The sequence below is a fragment of the Sander lucioperca genome, chromosome 15 (assembly GCF_008315115.2).
Source record: "Sander lucioperca isolate FBNREF2018 chromosome 15, SLUC_FBN_1.2, whole genome shotgun sequence".
Taxonomy (NCBI): Eukaryota; Metazoa; Chordata; class Actinopteri; order Perciformes; family Percidae; genus Sander; species Sander lucioperca.
In genome coordinates this window covers 10,075,284-10,100,244 of record NC_050187.1, presented here as the reverse complement: position 1 = coordinate 10,100,244, position 24,961 = coordinate 10,075,284, and the positions used below count along the sequence as shown (strand labels likewise).

The following is a 24,961-nucleotide window of genomic DNA, read 5'->3' as shown; positions in this document are numbered from 1 at the left end:
AAGGAAATAGGCTACTTCATTTATCACTTACTATATAGCTTTCTGTCCAGACCATACATTTTTTTTTATTATATATTCTTTTTCTTTATTCTCAGAACTTCAAAATCGTGACAGTTAACACAATAACTGTAATGCCAACAGGTGCAAAGAGTTATGGAGCCTGGCGTGTGACAGTGTGTGATTAATTATAGACTTGTTATGATTACTTTTGATTAATACAGTTATAGATTTAAAATGCTTTTACAAATTGATTAATTCAGTTTTATATTTAGTAGGAAACAGATGAAGATAAATATGTGTATGAATATGAGGTGGAGTTGATAGGTGTACAATTAAGTCAACCAAATCAATGTCAACTGTAAAAGTCTTAACACATTGTTTTGTGATGCCACTTTGAAACTAATATAATTCCTTATTTCTGGGGGGGGGGATAGAAAACTATAATTTCTGCTTGGCAAATTTAACGTTGCAATTCTTAAGGTTTCAACCAAAAATTAAAAATGGCCATTGTCTTGTTTTGCGGACACATTTTTTGATGAACGGTTGTGGTCAGTGCTAACAAACACTTTATGTTTCCTGTTGCTGCTTCACAATAAAAGCTGTTTAACGTGAAGCAGCAGCAGTTGGATGTTCTTACTTAATACAGCTCTGAGACGGTGTCGAGAGAGCACACAGTAAACTGTGAGACTGTTATTAATGAGATATAAATGCACTGGATTACATGCATGCAGTATGAAAGCAGTCTGAATCCGTACATATTGGGCTTTGATTTCTTCAAACATTTAAGGATTTCAAGACATTTGTTAATTGAGTGAACACTGTCAAAGTCTTTAATGATTGTGGTGGCATGTCCAGGCTCCATTGAGAGAGACTACTAAATGAGCTGTATCCTAACAAAGCCCTGGTAGTCCGGGTGCATCAGTGTTTGTTCCACATACTGAGCCACACTGCTAATGTACTCACACTCGCACATACAGGCGTACATATCATTATGCCTCTGTCCGTGTTCCTGTCTCTCTTCCTCTCCTCCTCCTACACACAAACGCACGCACGCACGCACACACACACACACACACACACACACACACACACACACACACACACACACACACACGCGCACACACCAACCAAACCAATAATTGCCTTTTGCTCTGGCAGTGTCCAACGGCCGAAAGCAAGCAGCCACACTCTGATCCTTGGCTCAAAGCGTTGTTTCAACAGTATCAGCATCAGCCAAGCCAACAGTCAACGGCTCCCATGCTGTGTCTGTTGCGTGTCACCCCGCAGGAGAAAACAAAGCCTCAGCAACTGTTGCTGCAGACTTCTCATAGAGTCTTAGCACTCTAACGGGGTCAGCTCAAGTAATTACCCAGAGATGTCATCAAGGAAGATCCAATATTAGTGACAGATTTTTAATGTTACTCTAGAAAGCATGGCACTTTTGATTATGCACCTATGATTATGAATTACTTATGTAGAAAATTGAGGTCACAGCTCTGCACGTGTTAATCGCCGTGATTGCATATCGGTTATGTATTACCATAAACAGTTGTGCTCGCTACTTTTTTCTGCTCAAGGGAAATGTTGAGTTGTGGGTTTGAGACATTTCACCACATCACCTGATCTTTCAGTGTTTTTTTTTTTTTGTTTTCAAACCAATGCATGGAGCAATAAAAGACTTTATGACCCGTGTATCGAATTGCCTGTCAGCAGCAACATCCACAATTGATTGGAATACAAGCGAAGGCAAAGCGAAGGCAAAGCTCTTGCTTACGCTGCTCTTTGGAGCGTGTCCAAGGAAATGTCTTGTGTGAACGAACGCGCTCCAAAGGATTTCCCGAGGTGGTACAAGTGAGCTGGCAAGGCTAATCCTGGAACAAAAAAAAAAAAAAAAAAAATATATATATATATATATATATATATATATATATATACACATATATAGTTAGTACATATATACATATATAGTTAGTACATATATAGTTAGTACATGGCAAAACACAACAAATCAAACCCCCTCCTGTATTCTGGCACCGGACTAAACACTCTCCCCTGTCTTCTAATCTCATCCTTATCGTAGCCGTATTCTCTGGCAAAAAGTCTTGAGGACTTAGCCAGCTGCTTGGTAAGTAATCATATCACTGGTGTTGTGGCAGGCTTCCATTGTGAACATGTAAGGAGTCAAGGAGAGTCCAGGGGAGCGCTCAAGGCCTCTCCTTTATCAGCTGCTGTTCATCTCTCATAGCAACAGCAACGACATGTGGGAACGGGGGGAGGGGGGGGAGTGTGACCTTGACAGAATGTGTGTGTGTTGATAATATTGTGACGGCATACACGTGTATGTGTGTGTAGGGGCATGCGCTAATAATGTGTTTGTGGTCGTGTGTGCAGGTTTCATATGTGTCTGATTTCAATTCATGCATGTAATTGCTAGATTTTAACACCACTTGCAACACTGATCCCCTAAAACCTCCGTTCTGCCTCTGTGTTTTTCTCCCAAGGATGGAAATATGCCCTCTGTCTCTCTTCCTCTACATTTCCCTCCTCTGGAAGGGGGAAGGGAAGGTTTACTAGCTAACCTTCTTGTTTTATCCTCTCCTCGTCTTCCAGATGGACCTCTGGAGATGCCCCTCTTCCAGCTCATCCCCTCCCAGAGACAACTGGTTTTTCGCGGAGACCGTCTACCCCTGCAGTGCACCGCCTCCTACCTGGACCCTTCGGTGGAGCTGCGGTGGCGTCACAATGGCCACAGCGTCACCACGCAGGAGGACCGGGGCGTCTACGTGGAGGAAACCCTGCTTCACGACTGCTGCCTGCTCACCAGGTACACGCAGAGGAGAGAGGAGGGTTGCACTAACACACACACACACACACACACACACACACACACACACACACACACACACACTTCCAAGGATGTTTGTAAGTCCATCCGTGCAGATAAAGTCAAAATACTCTTCACACAAATACTTAATCTGCTGCAAAAACGGTCTCATACTGTTACAGAGAGAAACCCACACTTGCAGACAATTCATGTTCATTCATTCAGCACACACATGTTGACAGGGGTCACTGCAAGTCCCACACAGACACGGATGTAACATATACACACACACACACACACACACACACACACACACAGGCATCTCTCACTCACCCATAGGAGCTGTGATTTACCTTTTTTTATGGGCGCCCTTGATAAGGATCTGAAAGGACAGGACAGAATTGGCTTGGCAGCATGCCAACACCTCAGAGCAATCTGCGGCTCGTCTCTAGAGATTGGCCGTCCAGCCGATCCCTCCGCGCCGGCGTGAGCCGAGCACACGCTAAGAGGAACAGATGCTGAATCATAATTGCGGTGATGAAGTAGACTGGCAATATTGGTTTCGCACATTTGTTTTTTGATAGAAGACGTTGCCGCAACCCTCCATCCTCTTTCTGTCTTTGTTTTCTTGGTGGGGTGTGTGTGTGTGTGTGTGTGTGTGTGTGTGTGTGTGTGTGTGTGTGTGTGTGTGTGTGTGTGTGTGTGTATGTGTGGTAAATGCATTTGACATAATGCCGTGGCAACAGGGCTCAGACGCAGGAGCATATTGCTGTTGATTAGTTTAACTGCTGCCTGCACTGACTCTGCCTCTCTAACATAAATATTGGAGTGCTGACAGAAAAATGTATCCCTGTGTCAACAGGGCCAGAACGCCTCTTGTTGTGTGGTTTATTTGGCAACAGGAGTGACCGCTACTTTTCCGCTCCATTTCTGGGAAGGTATACCATTCCCCTGACTGCAAACGCCACAAATATCAATATTTCTTTCTTTTCATTATGTACCAGCTTACTGTTTGACATTCTCACTGATCCCTATGGTGAAAGCTCTGCCTTGAATAATTGGATTAAAGGGTAGAGAAGGCACTTTTAGTAAAGGTTCAGTGTCTCAGTAGTGATGTTTCTTGGCATAGTTTATTTTGATTGTAGTATAAATTAATATGGATCAATGAAATACTTTGTCAGTCACTACTCATTGCCTACCATTATCCATTATCAACAGTGGTGGAGACTAAAGTACTATACTTAAGTACAATTTTAAGATACTATTATTTCAAGTTTATGCTACTACATACTTAATTACCTCACTGCAGAAATATTGCACTTTTTAATTTACATTTTATTTGACAGCTATATTTACTTAATCTGACGAGCCAGGTGGTTTGTTACACAGAACCATCTGAGAAGCCGTCTGAAGAAAACTGTATAGAAAAGGGCAGGCACTTTACCTGGCAGGTGATTGGATGAACCATCTGTCATTACGCCCGCCATTGTTGTTTTGTCGCACCGTCTCACACACACCTTAACCGCGCCCGTACCTGCCAGTAGCTGCCAGTAGCTCCGTGATATTGTGATATCTCAACAATCCAGCTGCCGTGCAAGGAAATATTCACAAGTTTTTTGCAGATTTAGATTTTAAAAAGAAAACATAATCAGCTTAAACGATATGATGCAAGTGATGATGCATAGTTTTAGGTACCTAAAAGCATAAAAAGTGACAATTAGCTCCGCCTCTAGCTACAACAGTAAAATGCTGCTTACACATCAAGGTATAAGTAGCAATATTACAGTATATCGCTGTAAAAGGTGCTTTTGTTGGCTTATCATTTTGTTGACAGTACCTTTGTACTTACTTAAAGCTGCATTAAACAATATTACATTAACATCAAATCAAATGACTATGTGTGACTAGATGATAGTCTCGCATTGCCAGACCTTCCTCCACAGCGCTGCGGAAGAGGGTCTGGCTAGTCCACACAACATTCCGGGATGGGATATTGTCATATTAATCATTTCAATGATGCTATAACCACATAGAGACTCTGAATACCATCTTCAAAACCGATTATCGGATGTTAGACAATAAAACTCACTAAAATCATACAACAGTAGTGAGATTTATGTTTGAAGTCACTGGCTCATCAGAGAGGAGATGAATCCTTATTGTAAGGTGTCTCGATTGAGGAGACTTAGTATTTAGCAGTACTGTGTCCAAGAGTCTAGCTCTCCCTGGGAAACGGAAAAAAAAAAGAAAAGAAAAAAAAGGCTAAGGTGTGTGCGAGGCCTCTTTACCCTGTTTTCGCTGGCCTTCAAAATGAGAAAGTCCCGGAACACAATATTCCCTTATCATGAAGCAGCTTATACTCCCTCAATCTCTAGAGACACATATACATTCTTACTTGAACACAGGACAGGTTTAGTGTTGGAGTATGGCCAAATATACAGTATGTTCTCATCCCCTGACTTGTGACCTAGGACTGACCTAATGTTACCTAAGTTCCCCCCCTTGTCTCATCTTACCACAACATGGTGTTTCTGGAAATCCCACCACATAATGTGTAATGAATAGAATTTCCTACAGTGCTGGTACCTTGGAGGCATCAGTACACATGCCGCGATATTTGTCATCAGACAACCAGGAAGACCTGTGTATATTTTGACGTGTACCGAACTATCCGAGTTGTTCTTCGTATTAGTTAGATGTCAGGCAGACATCACGTTAGGTGCCATTGTAAGTATAACTTCTTATGCAACTGACGCTCCATTTTGGCTGTGTACTGACAGTCCCATCAGCTCAAGCTGTACTGCTCCCCATTCCCCCCCCTCATCAAAAAACAAGTCCCCCAAAATTGTGACTCTGCTTTTCCAGCTCAGTGTCCCAGTGGAACATGATGGATTTCTCATTGCTCACATTCTAATTACCCCCCCCCTGCAATTACCCACTGCTCTCCTCTTGTGTACACAAATAATGTAATTTTCTCCCCCAAGTGGAAACCATTCTGGCCATGTTTCTCTTGGCACCTAAAATGGATCCCTCCTGTACAAAACCTGCAAGGAGCAGACATTTCCATAGCTGAAGAGCAACAGAGTTCAGTCCAACAAAAACAATCGGCTGTGTCTGGGCTGATCTTCACCCTTCGCCCTGAGCTCAATCTTAAATTACACTGTTGAGCGAGACGTGTAGGGGGAAATTAAGGTCCTGTGATTTCACTGTTCCGGCACTTGTTAAGACAAAAAAAAAACTGAACAAATGTTTTGGCCTTTGACATGCCAGACGCTGTCAATGCTTGTTGAACCACAGTGGACAATGTATTAGAGCTCTAATCGGGTTTTAAAAGTTAGGCCCGACAAGGCCTGAGCCCGACAGAATTCGGCCCGAGCCCGACAAGTACATTTTGATTGACAGCTTTTTAAAAGCCTGAACCTGTTTACAGACCGACTGTACAAAAGGCCGTCTATCAGCAGTGATTGTTAGAGTGCATGTCGGAGAATAGCGTGGACACGCGCTTCACACTGCGAGCGGGCACGCGCACCACTCGGCGGAAAAGGGAGAGAACGAAAAAGAAAGAAATAAAATAAGTCCTCCAGAGGCCAGCCTCCGTTTCACCTCCTCAGCATCCATTTTCGCGCTAATCGAAACCCATCACCTGACCGCTCATTTACTGCGCAACCCGGAGCGCAAGCCCGAGCCCAGCCCGAGCCCGTGTAAAATGATAGAAATTAAGACAATTAAGGCAAAGATCTTCAGCTCTACAATGTATTAGTCGTTATGGGCCGTGTTGATGTGGTTCACCATGGATAAATGTCCTCTGAGTCAGTCAGCCTCGCCCTGCATGCCCCATCAGAGGGGAAAGACTGAATACACAGGATTTAGCGCAGGGCTTTAAGCCCTCGTCGGGATTGGTCGCACAGTGTTGCAGCGACGTGAGCGGAGATGCCAAAGCCTCAGTCAAGTGACCCCTTTAAAGGTGAACCCAAAATGTTTTGTGATTTGAAAACAGTTTTCTCAGCTAAATTCTGCTCATCCTGCTTTAGGCTGCAGGCATTCAAAACATGACATGATCTTTGCTTACTTCAACAGACATGATTTTATGAAATATGTTCTTTCTGTTTGTAGTGTAGTATTGTATTGTATTTATGTGTCTTTTAGCTCCCTCCCACTTTCACACTGTGCCGTGTCATTATAGCCTGTTATTTGCTGGCGCAGGTGGGCCGATAAGCTGATCCGTTTACATTGCTCACAGTGAGCAGCAGGAAAAAAAGCAGGCCCCTTGAGGCCTGATGGTTCTGCAATGTGCGCCAGAGTCTTGCTGAGTAATAGTGTCGAGCCAAACTCCCAGTATTAGCTATGCTAGCGGCAGCAGTGGGACCAGCCTGTGATTCATGTTTCATTAATCAAACATTGTAGAGCCCTGTAGCTAGCTACGGCAGACACTTTGGATGTATCTTACTTAATCCTCTCCATTTTTAATCAGGCTAATCTTGCACAAAATGAAGAACCTGGTTTGGAAATGTTACTGAAGGCAAAAGGAAAAAGGGAAATGTTTCTTCGTGTCCCTGATTGTGATCTCTCTAAAGCTGTCTTTCTGTTTTTTCCCCTGTCTCTGCTGCTGCTTACAAACATAAACTTTAACTTTTTAAAATTCTACCCGCATCTCTTTTCGTCTGTTATTGCATTCTACTGTGCTTTCTTTAAATCCTTGCTTCTGTTGCACTTTTTGTTGTTTTTCCTAATTTTCTGTCATGAATTTAGCCCTCTGTTTACAAGCTTTCAGATGCTAAGGAGACCAAATTTGATTATACTCGCATATACAATTGTACCTCTGGGTTCATCACTTTACAGCTTGCCAGTTTCAGTCAATAAAGGAAAAATACAATCTCTTGGTTACATTGGATGACGTTTAACAAGGATAAAGTGAAATGTTAATTATAAACTAGTCTAGTGTAGAGTTATGGATAGAGCGGGTTAAGACAAGGGTGCTAATTTGATATGGATGCTGCTCCAGCAGGAATAGTATGTTAATTTTATCGAGTGAGTTATGTGTGTATGCCTATGTGCATACTAAACATGTATTACTCCTCCTGGCATCTAAATGTTCAAGGGAACAGTCGAGGTTGAAAGTAGCAAATGTATTATATATATATATATATATATATATATATATATATATATAATGTATGTATATATAATGTATGTATATAGGTATGCACTGTCCTCACAAGCTGTGATAAAACACAAATTCACCAAGTGTGCTCAGCAAGCTTGCATGAAAATGTCCCAGCTTTGGAACATTTGTTGGGTAGAGGGGACAGATTGAAAATGTACAGTCTCGTAAGCAACATTATATAAACAAATTGTTAAATATCAGCGTACAAGCATAAGTGTTCCTAATGAGTCCTTGGGGAGCTGCTCCACAATGGTGCAGTGTTAGTGTGGATGTAGGTCAGTGCTTTGTGAATGTGTGCCCCGGACCTACTGCTTTTCACGTACCGGAGCCATTACTTCATAAGTTTATTATGTGAGAATGACCTTTTTTATGTAAACTGGACTGGTTGTTGGATGGTTTCCTCAGCTCTCCTTGTTTTGTCTGGGTGCAGCAGTTCACCGAGGACGTTTGTGATCCAGCTGCAGTAGTGAAGTTTTCCGGTGGGAGAAAGGGAGGGAGCAGCAAAAGGAGAGGAGAGGTGGGCGTTTGGGTGTGTATGTGTGTTTGGGTGGGGTGGGGGTGGGTTATTTCCCTGTGTATTCCCGACCATTCAGACAGTTGGCCCATGTTCAACGATGATGTAACTGTCCCCTCTGCAGCCTATTCATGCTCAGAGAGGACAAGTGCAGCAGCTCTGTCATACACGCCTGCATGCATATAATCAAACAGTTGCAAGCGCACCGCCACCATCAGCAGCACCTGCATCACCATCCATAAAAATTCAAATTAACCTGTTTGTTTTATGTACTGTACAAGGACCCCTATTGTTCCATTCATAATTTATCATGTGAACATTCGCCTAAAAGATTAATAAATTACCAATTTGGTTTAATGACTTTGAACCAACTGCTCAAAACCAAGCCCCTATAATTTAACATTGGTAATAATGTGCCCTCTTAATGTAAAGCAAAGCTGGAGTATATTGTTAATTACCTTCATTATTTCTTTCTAGCTGGGGCTGGGGAGTGGGACTGTTTAAGTTGCAGGAAATGCATGAATAAACAAGGCTATGTCTGGATGTGTGGCATTTGATCGGCTATTTCATCGTTTATTTCAAGTACCATATGCCCACCACAAACGCTAGTTGTGACACTTGATGATACAAAAGTACTACTAACAATAACAATTGCTGTTCTTTTAAAGTGCTCATATTATGCTTTTTTACTTTTCCCCTTTCCTGTATTGGGTTATATATCTTTTTTATGCATGTTATAGGTTTACAAAGTGAAAAAGCCCAAAGTCCACCCCAAAGGGACTTACCATCTCCAACAGAAAACACTGTTCACCAACTGCTCCAAACAGCTCTATTGTAGCCCAGCCTTTACTTCCGTGATAAACGTTATAATGCTCACCTAGCTGCTAGCGTGGTACGACCTCATGCTCTGCAACTGACTAGCTAGCAGTGGTTACCTAGGTACTGCACATGCGGCTTACATAATTGCAAAAGGGTTCTCCAATGTTTTCTCAGTTAGCCTTTTACAATGATATCAGATTAGTACACAGAATGTGCCTTTGGAACATTGGATGAATGGTTGCTGATAATGGGCAATGTAGATATTGCATTAAAGATCAGCCACTTCTTTCTACAACAGTCAAGAACCCTTTTGCAATCATGTAAGCACATGATGTAATCTGAAAACTGCTGCCCTGATTAAAAAAACAATGCTACTGATCTCAGCTGGTATTCTGTCTATAATGGAGTGGAATGGAAATTTCTAAGTGACCCCAAACTTTTGACCGGTAGTGTATGATCTTCTCTTTTTGTTTTCAATCTAGTGGAGTCTGTCTTAATGCTCACATCGCTTATTGCTGAATCAATCAGCAAAGTGGATAATATTGGCTTTATGTACAGTATTTGTAATATGGACATACACTGGTATTTCCTACCAGTTATATTACACTGTGTGACAATAGAAATCAGTTTGTGGGGTAATCTATGAATTCCTTCCATTCCCATGTAATAGCTGTCCTCTGCAAATAGAGTCTGATAGAGTCCAATATGTCATCTATATTATCTGTTTAGATTAGGTTTTCAGACAGTATGTCCTCATTGTGGTTTGTTATATAACTGTTGCACAGTACAGCTGGATTGAGCCCAGAGGGTTTCAATATAAAGCCCATCCACACTTTAAACTCAAGTTGCGTCCTGTGGATAAGGGAGGATGTTGTTTTAAAGAGGGAGGTGGAAAAGAGTCCAAGAGAGAGAGTGTTGATTGAAGAAGCAGTATAGTGTGTGTGTGTGAGGAAGAATAAGCAGGTGAAAGATAACTAAGAGTTAGAGAAATCATCACAGTTGGAGAGTGACTCATTTCTACAGTATATTCTTACAGTGAAGTTAGAAATCGGTCTTGATGACAATACTTGAAAAAAAGCTGTCCAAACTTTTAAATGATTGGTGCACAAATTCCTCTAAACAAGCTAAAAATGTACTTACACACACACACACACACACACACACACACACACACACACACACACACACACACACACACACACACACACACACGTTCTCTAGCTCAGAATGTCATCATCTCAGTCAAGCGTTCAAATCTGATTTAGTGCCTTTTAGAAAACCAATCAGAAGAGAGAGCTTTAGTGGAACACAGAAGATGAAATCAGGACTTATTTTATTCATTTTCATGGCTCGCCCACAGAAAGTAATTGTAGCAAAGTCACTGGTCCGTTTGGTACAGGGTAAGTTAACAGCATTCTCTGATTTCCGCTTGTTTTCTCTTACAAAACAAACAGCAGTGGAGACGAGTTCACACCACAATCACATTGTGATTTCATTTGGACGCTTTTAAAGCCTTTATGTACAGTATACTAGGATTTATTTTTCTTGTGATAAGTTAAGACATAATTAAATTGATAAAGTGCCTGATGTGTTCAATATACTAATCGCAACAAATGAAAAGTCCTTCATGACGTCTGTCATTCATATGCTTTCAGTCTATACCAAAGTAACAAATAAGCTCTGTAGTGTAGTCGTAGTAGTGTGTCTCATAGTGTTTTGAATCGAATACAGATGTAACCTGTGTATACTATAGGTATAAAATGCAGTATTTTCCCAAAAATACAATGTATTGACTCGTAAAAAAAATGAATTTTTTTCATTCATCACTTATGACCCACTAGAAGTATGTGGTAGTGTTTGTATCTGCCCTGTGCATGTATTTCCTCTTCTTATTGTGCTGTGTGCTCAATCCAATTTATATTTAGTAGTGTATAAGGCATATATTTACAAAGTAATTCAGGAAAAGTGATTACTTAACTACAGTAGTTATTTCACTCACCCACACTAAGACGGTCAGCCCTGTAAGGACCATAAGGTTATCTGGGAATGTTGAAAACTAGTGCTGCAGCTATCGATTATTTTAGGAATCGAGCATTCTACTGATTATTTCATCGATTAATCGAGTAATCAGATAAGAAATAATTTTGCTTTACAGTAAACAGCAATAGCAAATATACAAAAGAGGTTTCCTTTTGTCAACATTTTTTATTGCCTAAATTGCATACAATAACAGGGATAGATGCTAATATTTTTAAGCATGGGCCACCAAGCCCCTTATTTTGTTGGCAAAAGTACATTTTTGGTGGCCCAAATGTAAATCTTTTTCGCCCCCTTCCCCATCTTGCCTCTGGCTCTTTGCACTGGATATGCAAAAGAGCTGTTCACTAAGCCCAGGTAAATGTGGCTGTTCAAAGCTTACATCAGAGCTATTCAACTACACTGTTCAGGGCGACACATTTTAAGAAGGCCAATACTGAGTGAGGAGAAAGAATAAAGAATGCAGACATCACCGGCATGGTCCGGTGACGTCACTCACGTGCATAGTAAATAGCCATGAGGTTAACCGCTCCAGAGGGGAGGGGCTGGTTTGTCTCCGGCAGCAGCTAAGTTTACAGACATTTGTCAAAATTTCAAGATTAGTAGCAAACTAATAAAGGGTTAGATTACAAACCGGAAGCTTTCATTTTAGCTTGTTTGTAAAACATCGCTATTTGCAGAGTAGCATGCTGTAGGCTAGTTGTGTAAAACAACGCGGTGGACGAGAGCAGCAGACGTTAGCCTACCTTGTGTCGGGTTCGTTCCGTGGAATGGACGAGTAGACTGGATGTTTTCTACAGAGATGATGTAGCAGCATGTTTGCAGCTTAAAATGATCCCAAACTTTCTGTCGTTTTCTCTTGCCTGTCTCTTCTCTTAACCCCTCGCTATTTTCACTGTCTTCCTTCATTTTGTAATCTGCACCGTCAGTCTTGTGTCGAGCGTCAGCCCGTTGTGCGCTGGTAATAATCATCCGTGCGGAAACACAGTGAGCCGTACAACGTTAGTTACATTGATATATAAATTAAACAAAGCTTCGTTCAGACATTCATGGTCCCCACAGGATGATAACTTTACATCTATCATCATAATCAGGTCAAATTTTTGATTTGTTTAATTCTAATTGTAAGTGCATCCTCACAAACACTAATTGAACATAACTACAGTGGACTTTTGTCAAACTTTTCTTGCATTTCTAAAACAGCAAAGGTCAGGTGTACAGTATGTGTCTGGCAAAATCAAATAGCAAAGCCCTCTTTCTAAATGCACTATTTAGGACTGAAAAATTCATACATGGAGAAATCCACGGTAGAGCAGGCAAATATGACATTTTTTGCAGTTAAAGTACTCATATTGTGCTTTTTGGCTTTTCCCCTTTCCTTTATTGTGTTATATATCTTTTTGTGCACATTATAGGTTTACAAAGTCAAAAAGCCCAAAGTCCACCCCAAAGGGACTTACCATCTCCAACAGAAAACACTGTTCACAAACTGCTCCAAACAGCTCTATTGTAGTCCAGCCTTTACTTCTGTGACGAACGTTCGTCACTTTGTAACACATGTTATAATGCTCGCCTAGCTGCTAGCATGGCACTCCCTCATGCTCTGCAACTGACTAGCTAGCAGTACTTACTGCGCATGTGCGACTCCCAACACAGATGGGATAGAAGTGTGATGTCTCACTCTGTAGCTAAAACAGAGAGCTCAACACACAGGGTGGAAAGAGGAGCTGCAGCAATGTGCAGTACAACAAATATGATGTTTTCTGAAAATTAAACCACATAAATCTATTCTGGTACAACCTCTAAATACAATTATGAACCTGAAAATGAGCATAATATTAGCACTTTAATAGACTTAAAGGGGTGATAGAATGCAAAACCGATTTTACCTTGTCATAGTTGAATAACGACGGTGGGTAAATAGGACATACATAGAAGCTCAAAATCCCATTGATACCCCTATCCTCTGCAAATCTCACATTTTGAAACTGCCGCTGAAAACGGGCGAATCTCAACAAAGCTGGAAGCTGACGTAAGCATCTCAACTCCTAGTCTTTGTCACGCCCCAACATTTGCATAGGCTACACCACTGACCTGAGGTCATCTTAGTCTTCTGAATCTAGCTAGGTCATGCAGATCTCCAGAGGTCCACTATTTAATTACTAAATTCACTTCTGAGACTTTTTTATGCGAGAAATCAACTATGTAGAGGTCAAATATGGGCCGTTTTATGAAAATTGATGGCTAATTGCAAATTGTGTCCGACTGTGTGTCGCAGTTCAGCAGGAGCTCAGCAGGCTACGTGACAGCGGCCGGTGCTGCCTCGCCGCCCGGCGTGTCCTACTTCATAGACTCCGGCTCGCTGTGAGCTAGCTGGATCTCCGTCATGAAGGGAAGCCCGCGGCGCTCCATACCCGCGCAAAGTCACCGGTTCTGGGTTACCGGACTACAAAATGCAGAGGCCCTGATGGAGCTCCAGGGCCTGCAGCTAGCCGCGATCTTTACCCATAGGATTGAAGGGACAGTAGCAGCTAACGAAATCCCTAATGTTCACAAAAATGCATTAAATTGAAATCGGACACCATTGTTAGCTTTATAAGACCTTGGGGTATATGTTATATAAGTGGCGTGACAAAATTCAAACTAAATATACTCTAGTTATGCCGGCAGCTGGCAGCCAGCCAGCCGGTAGTCCAGTAACCGAGAAACGGTGACTTTCACTGGGTATGGAGGTTGCCGTTTTCTCATCAGACTATGTGGAGCTCCTAAAGTCCGACACGTCTTACCAAATTTGCAATTAGCCATCAATTTTCGTACAACGGCCCATATTTGAGCTTTATATAGTTGATTTCTCGCATAAAAAAGTCTCAGAAGTGAATTTAATAACTAAATAGCAGACAAACAATGTATAACTTTGCAGTGTCTGAAATATGAGACCTGCTGTCTAGTCTCCAATGTGTTTCTGTGGGGTTCGCTCAAACCAATCAGCGAGCAGCTCATCTAAATATTCATGAGCATACCATATTTGGAAGAAAAGCTCTTGTTCCAAATAGAGCCATATTCACAGGGTAGTTAAGGGCCTAATAAAATAGCATTTGGGCAATTTTCAGCCCAACCAATGTTACACACCCTATTAGGAGACCTTAAGGAACAGTGTAAAATACCCTATATAATTATTCTATCACCCCTTTAAAATATGTCACTTTTGTCTTCAAGCTAGCTCTCTCTCACTACCACTACTCCTCTCTCCACCGTGATATGCAGTATGTTCATGTGGGTTGTGTGCTTCAGTTCTCTTAGTCCCATAGTCCACACACATGCTGGTCGGGTGCATTTTAAACTCTAAATTGCCAGTAGGTGTGAATGTGTTTGTGTTTATGTGTTAGTTCCGTGATGGGCTAGGGTGTTTCCATGCTTTTCACCCAGTGCATGCTGGGACAGACTCAGAGAGAGAGAGTGAGTGAGAGAAAGAGATGCAGACAAAATGAAGGCATTTGTTTCTGAATAATATTTATATCTCTCACATCCTCTGAGAAACGTTTTCTGAGATTACAGCTTCTCCACATCAGAGCTCAGCCATTAATCATCTTTACGCTGAGAGATTGCCGTTTCTTGTCCAGCCTGTCACTTATAATTTTTCATATCAACTCTCGTACTTCACCGTTTGTGGAGCATTGTTCCCTTAGTCGCATTTAAAAAACTTTATGCAGTATTGCTTGGGTATACTGTGACTTGTATTAAGAACACACACGGCTTAATTCAATCACACACAAAGCAAAGTGTATATTGGACTACAACTGGATTGTATTTGGAAATTAAACAGTTTCCATTTCTCAAGGAGGTAGTATGTCCATGGTGATAATGCCCGTTGCTTAGCAATTTCCGCCAGCTTTTATCCTTTTTTTCATAAGGACTAAAATCCTCAAGATTAGTCGCCTTGGCAAATGGCCTGCATTGGCTCTTTGTCACTGTTTCACCATCCTTTGTTTAATCAGGCATTTTCCATTGAGATAGGAATCACTGTGACAAAGTACGAAAGATAAGCATGAGTAATGATCATCTTAAGTCACGGCCAACATTTTAAGCCCTTGCATTCTCATACACGCACAAGGGTCTCTCAATAGATTTTGTGATACAGACACATTTTTTTGTGGTCCAATCCTGATGAAGAGCTTTCTACTAACTACAGAATCCTTAAAATGTTACCCTAACCTTAACCCTCTGACTGCATGACTAACTTTAATCCTTAGCCTAATCCAAAAACTAATTCAAACCACCCTAACACAAAAAGAATCCTCAGTCTACCTTTTACCCAAAACCAAATCCTAATCCAGCACCTTATCTTAACCGTTAAAGGACATTTGAAGCTCATAGGAAGAAGTTCACCAATACACACACACACACACACACACACACACACACACACACACACACACACACACAGAGACATGTAATCCTCACACTCACAGTTTTACACCTCTGTTCTTCTCCTCCAGCGAGGTCATCCTCTCCAACATCGACGTGGGCACTGCTGGCATCTGGGAGTGCCTGGTGACCAGTTCCCGTGGCAACACTTCTCAGCAAATGGAGATAGTTGTTCTGGAGACGTCGGCACCGTACTGCCCCGCTGACAGAGTCACCAACAACAAGGGGGACTTCAGGTGAGTCACCGCTCAGCGGTCACGTACGGCCGGCGCTCAGCCACGTCAGTTCAACTCCTAACACTATTAGCTCTAGCAGGTTGGAATAAAAAATGACTTAAAGACCCCCTGCAGTGAAAATCAAGTTTTTAACATGGTGATATTTCCATATGGTGCTTTAATTGCTACAAGACATATTAGCGAAATAAGCAGTTAACGCCATTGCTGAGCATTTCCGCCTTGGAACTGCATTGTACCTATGACAGTCTCAAAAATCCAGATTCAGACAGACAGGGTTTCATATTTCACATACCTAAGGAACCACTCCCGTCAACTTGTGGTGTGGGGCTTTCCAGATATATGCAGTATACAGTCATGTGAAAAAATTAGGACACCATGCTAAAGTTGACTAAAAAGAGGAATAAAAAAATCATCTTTTGGAAATTGATCTTAATGCCTTAATTAAAAAATGAGGAAAAATCCAATCTTTAAGGACACCAATTTTCTTTGTGAATGAATAATGTATCGTAAATAAATAAATGTTCTTCTTTAAAATACAGGGGGCATAAGTAAGTACACCCCTATGTTAAATTCCCATAGAGGCAGGCAGATTTTTATTTTTAAAGGCCAGTTATTTCATGGATCCAGGATACTATGCATCCTGATAAAGTTCCCTTGGCCTTTGGAATTAAAATAGCCCCACATCATCACATACCCTTCACCATACCTAGAGATTGGCATGGGGTACTTTCCATAAAATCATCTCTCAATGCAAATCAAACCAGCTATTAGGCTAACTGAAATAGAACCATGCCAATCTCTAGGTAAGGTGAAGGGCATGTGTTGATGTGGGGCTATTTTAATTCCAAAGGCCAAGGGAACTTTATCAGGATGCATAGTATCCTGGATCCACGAAATAACTGGCCTTTAAAAATAAACATCTGCCTGCTCTATGGGAATTTAACATAGGGGTGTACTTACTTATGCCCCCTGTATTTTAAGAAAGAACATTTATTCATTTACGATACATTATTCATTCACAAAGAAAATTGGTGTCCTTAAAGATTGGGTTTTTCCTCATTTTTTTAATTAAGGCATTAAGATCAATTTCCTAAAGATGATTTTTTTATTCCTCTTTTTAGTCAACTTTAGCATGGGTGTCCTAATTTGTTCACATGACTGTATATTAGGAAGCAGAGAAGCAAGGTGTTGCCACGTATCATATTTTGTAAGCTAAGTTTTCAAAACGATGGCAGAGAGGTGTGTATACTATAATTTTTTTTGATATTGGTGCATAACTCCTCATTGACACCGGGTTCAGACAGGTAGCGAAACTATCGGAGCAGATGGGCACCTAAAGGAAGCGTGCAGCGCTTCGGAGCACATGGGGGAAAACCATGTTAAACAAAATATTAATCCTAGCACAATATTTTTACATAACTTTAAAAAGTGTCTGGAGGGGGACTTTAAAGGAATAGTAATATTTTGGGAATACATTTATTCACTATCTTGGCAAGAGTTAGATGAAAAGATTAATACCACTCTTGTGTCTGTACGGTATAAGTACTGTATAAAGCTACCAGCAGCTTAGCACAAGAATGGAACCAAACGTAACACAATCCACCTGCCAGCATCTCTAAAGCTCACTAATTAATGTAATATCTTGCTTATTTAAAGGAGAAATCCTGCGAAAAAATGAACCTAGGGGTTAATAACACATTTGTACCGAGTTGACCGTTCTCTGGGATTTGTTTTCATGCTAATTGAATGTGACCAGTTTTAGCGCAAACTGCTATTTAGCTCATAACTCTAGTCGTCGGGGCACTGGTAAAGTAAAAAGAAATCGCTATTTCTATACTACTAACAAGCCTCAAAATAGCACCACACTTCCACGGTAGCATAATGAGGGTCCCTACGTGTAAACAATCAGTCGAACAACGAACGCGTGCAACCAGTAACCAGTAACAGCTCAAGCACGGCGTTCGTCGTTCGACTGGTCGTGACTGTTTTCCCAAGATGGCGCCCGCCTGTATACGCGGCGCGTATGTATTTACTTTACCCGTGCCCCGACGACGTTATAAGCTAATTAGTGGTTTGTGATAAAACTGGTCACATTCAATTAGCATGAAAACAAATCGCAGAGAACGGTCGACTCGGTACACGTGTATTATTAACCCCTAGGTTCATTTTGCGCTGGATTTCTCCTTTAATCCATACAAAAAATGTAAAACTGGTTTTATGGGGGTTTAATTCAAATGAAACCAAAAATGTATGTGTTAATTAGTAGCCCTTTGAGAGGTTGTCAGGCATATTTTGTGACCTTCTAACAGAACCAGGCTGGCTGGCTAAGCTAACCGGCCACTGGCTGTAGCTTCATATCTGAATACATACAGTACAAATGTGGTTGTATCAATCTTTCTATCCAACTCTTATCTTAGAAAGAAAGCAAATAAGCCTATTTCCTAATAGTAGGGTTTTTCTTGCCTCAGGTAAAAAAAAAAAAAAATTATATAACTAAACCATATCCTTGAATCATAAGTGTCCTTTTCATTTATGAACTAGTTCTGTGTAATTATTGGTAATGGACAGTAATGACCTGTTTCCTAAGCTAATACCAGGAGGTCTCCAGCTAAAAAAAGGCAATAGTTTAACCTCACAATATTTTAAGTCACCAGAGTCTACTGTATACAAATTAATACTGTAATCATTGCGCTCACTCTCTCTGCTATTACCTCTCCATGTACAGTGCAGATGAGGTACTTAAGCCTGCTTCTTGCCAGTGTCATGCTGTTTTTTGTTCCACCTGACAAAAGTGTGCCGCACCTGGTCTGCCTCGCACCAGATGTGGCTCATTAACTGTCAAAGAGTATTAAGAATTGAGTACGTGCAGTAGAGCCTGGACAGTTCATATATTTAAATAATAATTGGATGTGTGATATGAAAACTACCCACAAACATTATGGCTCAAAATAGTTTGGCTTTATAGCAAGACTAATAAAAGAGGGAGAGCACTTGTTTCCATGACTCAGGTTCCACATTAAAAGAGGAACAAAAACCACACATCTCCTCGCCCGCCTCCATCTATCCTCCTTTATCCTGTCCTCCACACCTTGTGACCACCTTGAAACCTCGTGGTTGTACACACACTCTCACATGCTCCACCTCTCCTCCCCAGTGGGTGTGCTGTTATCGTGTTCACTCCTTTGTAGTCGCTGTACTTCACAGCCCACTTTCAGCGCAGCAAGCACAGAGGCTTTGTTTCTGCTGGGGCACTGGAGTAATGGGCTGGAAAATGAGACCCCTATTTTGTTGGGGGCGAAATTAACGCCATTTATTACCAAGTAGCTGCTGTTGCAGGGAGAGAGAAAAAAGAGAATGTGTTGGGAAGCAGCGGGATGGCAGGTCTCTACCCCCAGAACAGATTACCTGCCTACTGAATGCACTGCTCCTTTATTTTCATTTAGAAGAAGTCAAAAGTGTTGCCACATTAAACATAACTTTGGCTACTTTTCTGCAGAAGGATTTTGACGTTGTCTTAAAGGTGCAGTAGGTAAGAGTTATAAAACTAACTTTCTGTCATGTTTGCTGAAACTGACCCTATGTTCCAGTAGAACTACATGAAACAGGTAATTAAAAAAAATATCTGGCTCCTCTGGCTCCACCTACAGCCTGTAGTGCGATTTGCAAAAATCCACCGCTCCCTGTTCAGATGCACCAATCAGGGCCAGGGGGGGTGTCAAACTGCATGTCAATCACTGCTCATGCACACGCATTCATTCTCCCTTGTGGGGGAGGGGCTTAGGAGACCGTTTTGGGCTTTAGCAGAAAGGGGGGGAGGGACTGAGAAGTTGTTGATGTTCAAATTTTTTGGCTAAGTCCTGGATCTTCACAATCCTACCTACTGCACCTTTTAAAGAGGAAATCACAAAACACAAGACTCATGTTTCCCCGCTGATTGTAGACAAATGAATCGGTATGTGAGAGCACCAACAGCTTTCCTGAGGCTGCACAGGGAATAATCCCTTTAATCTACAAGAGCGCCAAGAAACAAAACCTGGAGTTCTTTTATTATCTGGGAAATGGAGTCATATGTAGTGGGCTGTGAAAGTTTGGCTGCCTTTTTACACTCAAATGAGCTTTATTTTATTGAAACACTAACAGGCATTACCCAGAAAATGAAAATGTTCCATTTCCCCGTAAAATAACCCTGGCTCCTATCACAGGTTGGTCAGTAGAGCAGCTCCAGGACTTGGCTCTTGACGACTTTATTGACAGAGTCTCATTTCTTGCTCCAGAGGAGACTTCACTGAACTTTGCATGGTCATACGAACAGCACTTGTAATTACTGTTTTAGGCTGAATTTCCCCTTTGGGAAGGAACAGGCAGGAACAGGTTTCTTCTGCATATATACACCCATCTCTATCGTGTTCCATCTGTGGCAATTTAGTAAAGACCGTATCACCGTGACGTTGCGCTTACACAGAAATCACTTCCGGGGAGACAACTGGCCGTTGAGTTGAATTGAAATCGGCAAACTAGTCTATTTCTGTTGTCATTTTCAGCCGTTACTGTAATGTTTAAAGATATATAGTTAAACACGGTGGTCCGACATTTCTCATGTTTTGTACTATGTTGCTTTGCTAACATAATAAACCAAAACTAGCATTACTAACAGCAAGATCTCACCACCAGTCACACTGACTGCTAGTTTGGGTGGTGTAATTTTCTTTAGTCTTTGGCCAAACAGGTAAATTAGGCCTCCAACCTAATGTTAGTGAAAGGTTTGACATATTGTAGCATCAAACAAGCATTGTAGAAGAATGAGATGAGAGTATATCCGGTTGTTCCTCGCTCCTGTTTGCCCAGCGCCGTTAAAATGTATGTACGGGAACCCAAAGTTATTGCAAACAAACATTGTGATTGGGTCTGTTGCACTTAAAGTTGTGTGACTAGGATTAATGATCATTATTGAACAGCAGAGGCTGAGATATCCTGACTTTTAGGCCATATGGGTCACTAAACACTAACACTAAAACTCACATTTCCCATGATTCAACTCAATAAAGTATTACGTTAGACCTTCCCTGGCTGTTAAGTTCCTGTGTCTTTCCCCCGTCCATGCCCCAAGTTTGTAAAACTTTTTGTTAAAAATATTTATGTTCCAACGCACAACAAAAAAATAACCACAATGAAATCATCAGGCTATTTCAGACTGTACATAGCTCATTCAGTGCCACATCATACATTATACAACTGTTTTCACTGGCAGTAGTACTCCCCATGAAGAGTGAACAAATCTTGATGCGTAAAATTGGTGGAGTGCCCATTTAAGTGCATTCTGCCATTAAACAGAACAGTTGTTTAAGTCTTATGCTGCATAAAGTGGAAATGAAATGAAGTTGATTAATAAAGTTAGTAAATACAGTTAAATAAGTCAGAAATCATCACTTAGACAACCCATTGTTTCACAATCAAGTATCAGAACCTGGCCGTCTTCTGCACAAAATAATTAGAGCTAGCTGTAAATCAAATATGCAAATTTATAATTTCCTAAGTACAGGGAGTATGAAATTGCCATCTGGTGCAGTGTAGATTCCTAAACTCACTTCATTGCTGATATCTTGTGTGGCAGGTGGCCAAAGACTTTAGCTGGCATCCTCTCCTTCCTGCCCTGCGCTCCTGCCACCTTTGGCTCTGCCCCCCACCCCTTTGGCAGCGCTCCTCACCCCTCCAGCCAGAAGGAGAAGAAGGCGTGGCGGAGCTGCGACCGGGCTGGACGCTGGGCTGAAGAGGACTACACTCAGTGCCCGTATGCCAGTGAACTGACCCGTGTGCTGCATGAGCTCACACAGGTATCAACACACATGGAGAACAGATTCAATCACAGAATCTTTTCCACACTTTTTTTTCCAGTTGTCAATGCATCCGTTCAAATTTTGCAAATGTACTCATGTTCAACATGTTGACTTTTACATGTTTGCAAACCTGCTCACACTGTTTAACAGCAAGATTTGATAACTTCATATTTCTAGAATACAAAAACAAACCTCTCCACTGATTCATCTGTAGCCTGCCGGTATTTGCAGATCTGTACATGTAACCTTTATATGCATAATACAAACTGACTGATGACAAGCTGTTTTTGTTCTACATTACTCATGGGATCACTGTACCACGTTAAAGTATTCAAGATCAAAACTACATGCATGGCATTAAAATACCAGGAGCAATACAGTGATTTATATTTATTACATGTTGTCAGAGCGGTTTTGTGTGTGTGTGTGTGTGTGTGTGTGTGTGTGTTTGTGTGTGTGTGTGTGTGTTCATCTGTCTCTGCCAAATTATGATGATCGTGATCATCCTCTTTGAATATTGCTGTTTATTTGCCTTTGTATTCCAGATAACTATTAATACCACCAATGCTCAGCCTTTAGGCCAGCAGTTAGTGGCCTTCACCAGCAGGGCGGCACACTTCACCGATGTCATGGATGTCATCTTTGTCACACACCTGGTGGAGAGACTGACAAGGCTGGTGGAGAAACGTAGAGATGTAAGAGTGGTCACACAGATACACCACAGCCAATTTACTTCAAAACATGTGATCTAAGCCTAATGGTACGTGTCCACTGGCATGCGTCATTTCCACGCTTCCCTTTTGTTGTCTATGTAAGCAGCCTGGCAATGCATTTTGGTAGCGTCCTGAATGCAGTGACGACAGATTCAGCAACTGCATAGTTTATTTCACACATTCCATTTTTTTCAGAAACACATTTCGTATTTTCGTAAAATAAGCGAAAGTTTCAAAACGAGCCGCTATGTCTGTCGGTTTTGAAATACGAGAGCAGACAGCCCAAGAGTGAAGCGTTCGTCAAATCAGGCGCAGCCATTGTGGTTGTAGGATGGTGGAGCCTGTTTTCCTTGTTTGTCAGTGGTCATTAAGAAGAATAGTAGAGTATATAGAATAGAGTAGTAAGTAAAAGTAGTTTCCAAAGTCTGACACTGTAACTGAAGGGGAACTTCTGTACTCATATTGTTAGCTGCTACTCCTGTTCTCACAGTATTCATGCATGTGCTCAGTCACAGTTTTCTGAAAGCAATGACTTTCTGTTGATAAGGTCAGGAAAACTGTTGACTAAGCTCACCTACAGTTTACAACGGCTTCTCAAGAGCCCTGAGAGACAGCAGGAGCTGCCTAAAAGGACATTGCAACACGCTGGCGTTCTGGTTTCAATCCTTCAATCCATTCCAGACAGCTTAACTTTTCACCTTGTACACGTCCCTCTTGCTCATGGCGGCGTTAGACCTGAATGGCAATTATGGTTCTGAAGATTCATCTTTTTTTGGGCAAGCCGTGTTTTACCTTAGCTGAACTTCTCTTCTGTCTGTGGCCAGGCAATCAGAGGGCTTCACGTCACACTGAAGGCTAGGTTGTGCGAGGGGAAGGGTGTAGAGCTTAGTCAGTGAAATGAATCAATAGTAGCTCTCACTTGTCCAATTACTCATCATAGGTCACTCGGGAGGAGATATTATTAGGAGATACATTAGGAGTTTTATCATTCCTAAGACAATAGCTGATGAGACCACCCTCATTCATCCAATAAGGAGCAGTCAAATCAAGCAACAATGAAAAGTACAGTAAGTAAATAGCAAACTGCCATCCCAAGGAACGATTATGCCCCATTGGAGCTGCTAATCTAAATTAAATCTCCCTATAATGAATGAAGCCACCATTGCCTCCCTCACATTTCTGACTAGAGATTATAAATGGGCCTGTTGTTGCGGATATGATTGATGTGCATGATGAGTTTGCCTCTTTGTGTGTGTGTGTGTGTGTGTGTGTGTGTGTGTGTGTCTGTGTGTGTGTGTGTGTGTGTGTGTGTGTGTGTGTGAGTGTGTGTTTTGTACGTACAGTTTGTGTAGTTGTGTTTATGCATCCCGTTTGCATCCATGTCTGCTTGTGTTTCCACAGCTAGGGGACTACATATCAGACATAGCCAGCAACATGATGCTAGTGGAGGAGCATATCCTGTGGATGGCGCAGAATGAGGCCAGAGCGTGCACTCGCATCGTCCAGTGTGTGGAGCGCATTGCTGACCTGGCACTGACCGGAGACAATCAGGTCATTTCCAAGGTGTGGCTGCACTTTGGAACAGTAACACCCACACTCACGGCCACACTCAGTCAGGGCAAAGGTTGATTGTCTGACTAAATGTCCCATAGCTTTACCTTTTTTTTCTTGCAGCCTAGAATAATCAGAAGTTAATTTGGCTCTAGCAGATAGCTAGAAAAAGGCAAGAGAAAGATAAATTGCTTCCTTTGTTTCTTTTCGCTTCCGTCTTTTTTTCCCCTCTCTGCTGTCACTTGGGATAAAAGCATCTGCTTAATGACTAATATAAAAATCTCTTCCGCCACCCTCCAACCCTTCCTCCTCTCCTCACCCCCCCCCCCAGGTATCTGCTAACATAGCTCTGGAGGCCTTTCTGATCCACCCAGCTAACTTCCTCGGTCTGTCCTGTACGGCACTTCAACGGCCCCCCTCATCATCCGCCACCTCGGCCCTCCCTAACAGCCCCTCCCACACTGACAAGGACACGGGCAGAGAGCGTAATGCCGTGGGGGAATCGTTGCTCAACTTCAAATGCCACACTGTCAACAACAGCAGCTCACCGGCCAGTCAGCTCAGCAAGGTAAGGCAAAAGTTAATAAATGGTGTGAAACTTTCCAAAATATGCCGTTCTTTTGTTCGTCTGCAAAATCCACCGAATCCAGTCTGAGGTCTGCCAACAACGCTCAATGTGGGCTTCATTTTCTCACCTCCCACCGGGTTTTATTTTTTAAAGGCCACACACTTTTATGTTTTTTGACACTGTGTTCAAATGCAAATGTGAGAGAAGGAGGAGGGAAGATGCTCTTAACAGAGGAGAAAGAAAGCAACTGAGAGGGAAATAAAATATGAGAAAGAG

At 41.8% G+C, this 24,961-nt stretch overlaps 1 protein-coding gene across 1 annotated transcript in view; it reads left to right on the top strand.

Moving 5' to 3' along the window:
• The window catches only part of LOC116039357 (adhesion G protein-coupled receptor A3), a 204,280-nt gene that overhangs the window by 50,222 nt on the left and 129,097 nt on the right, over nt 1-24,961 (top strand). Inside the window, exons 7-12 of the mRNA XM_031284117.2 lie at nt 2,611-2,824; nt 15,855-16,019; nt 21,631-21,850; nt 22,399-22,548; nt 23,968-24,129; nt 24,449-24,685. Coding sequence (XP_031139977.1) covers nt 2,611-2,824; nt 15,855-16,019; nt 21,631-21,850; nt 22,399-22,548; nt 23,968-24,129; nt 24,449-24,685 — 1,148 coding nt within the window. The remainder of the gene's footprint in view (nt 1-2,610; nt 2,825-15,854; nt 16,020-21,630; nt 21,851-22,398; nt 22,549-23,967; nt 24,130-24,448; nt 24,686-24,961) is intronic.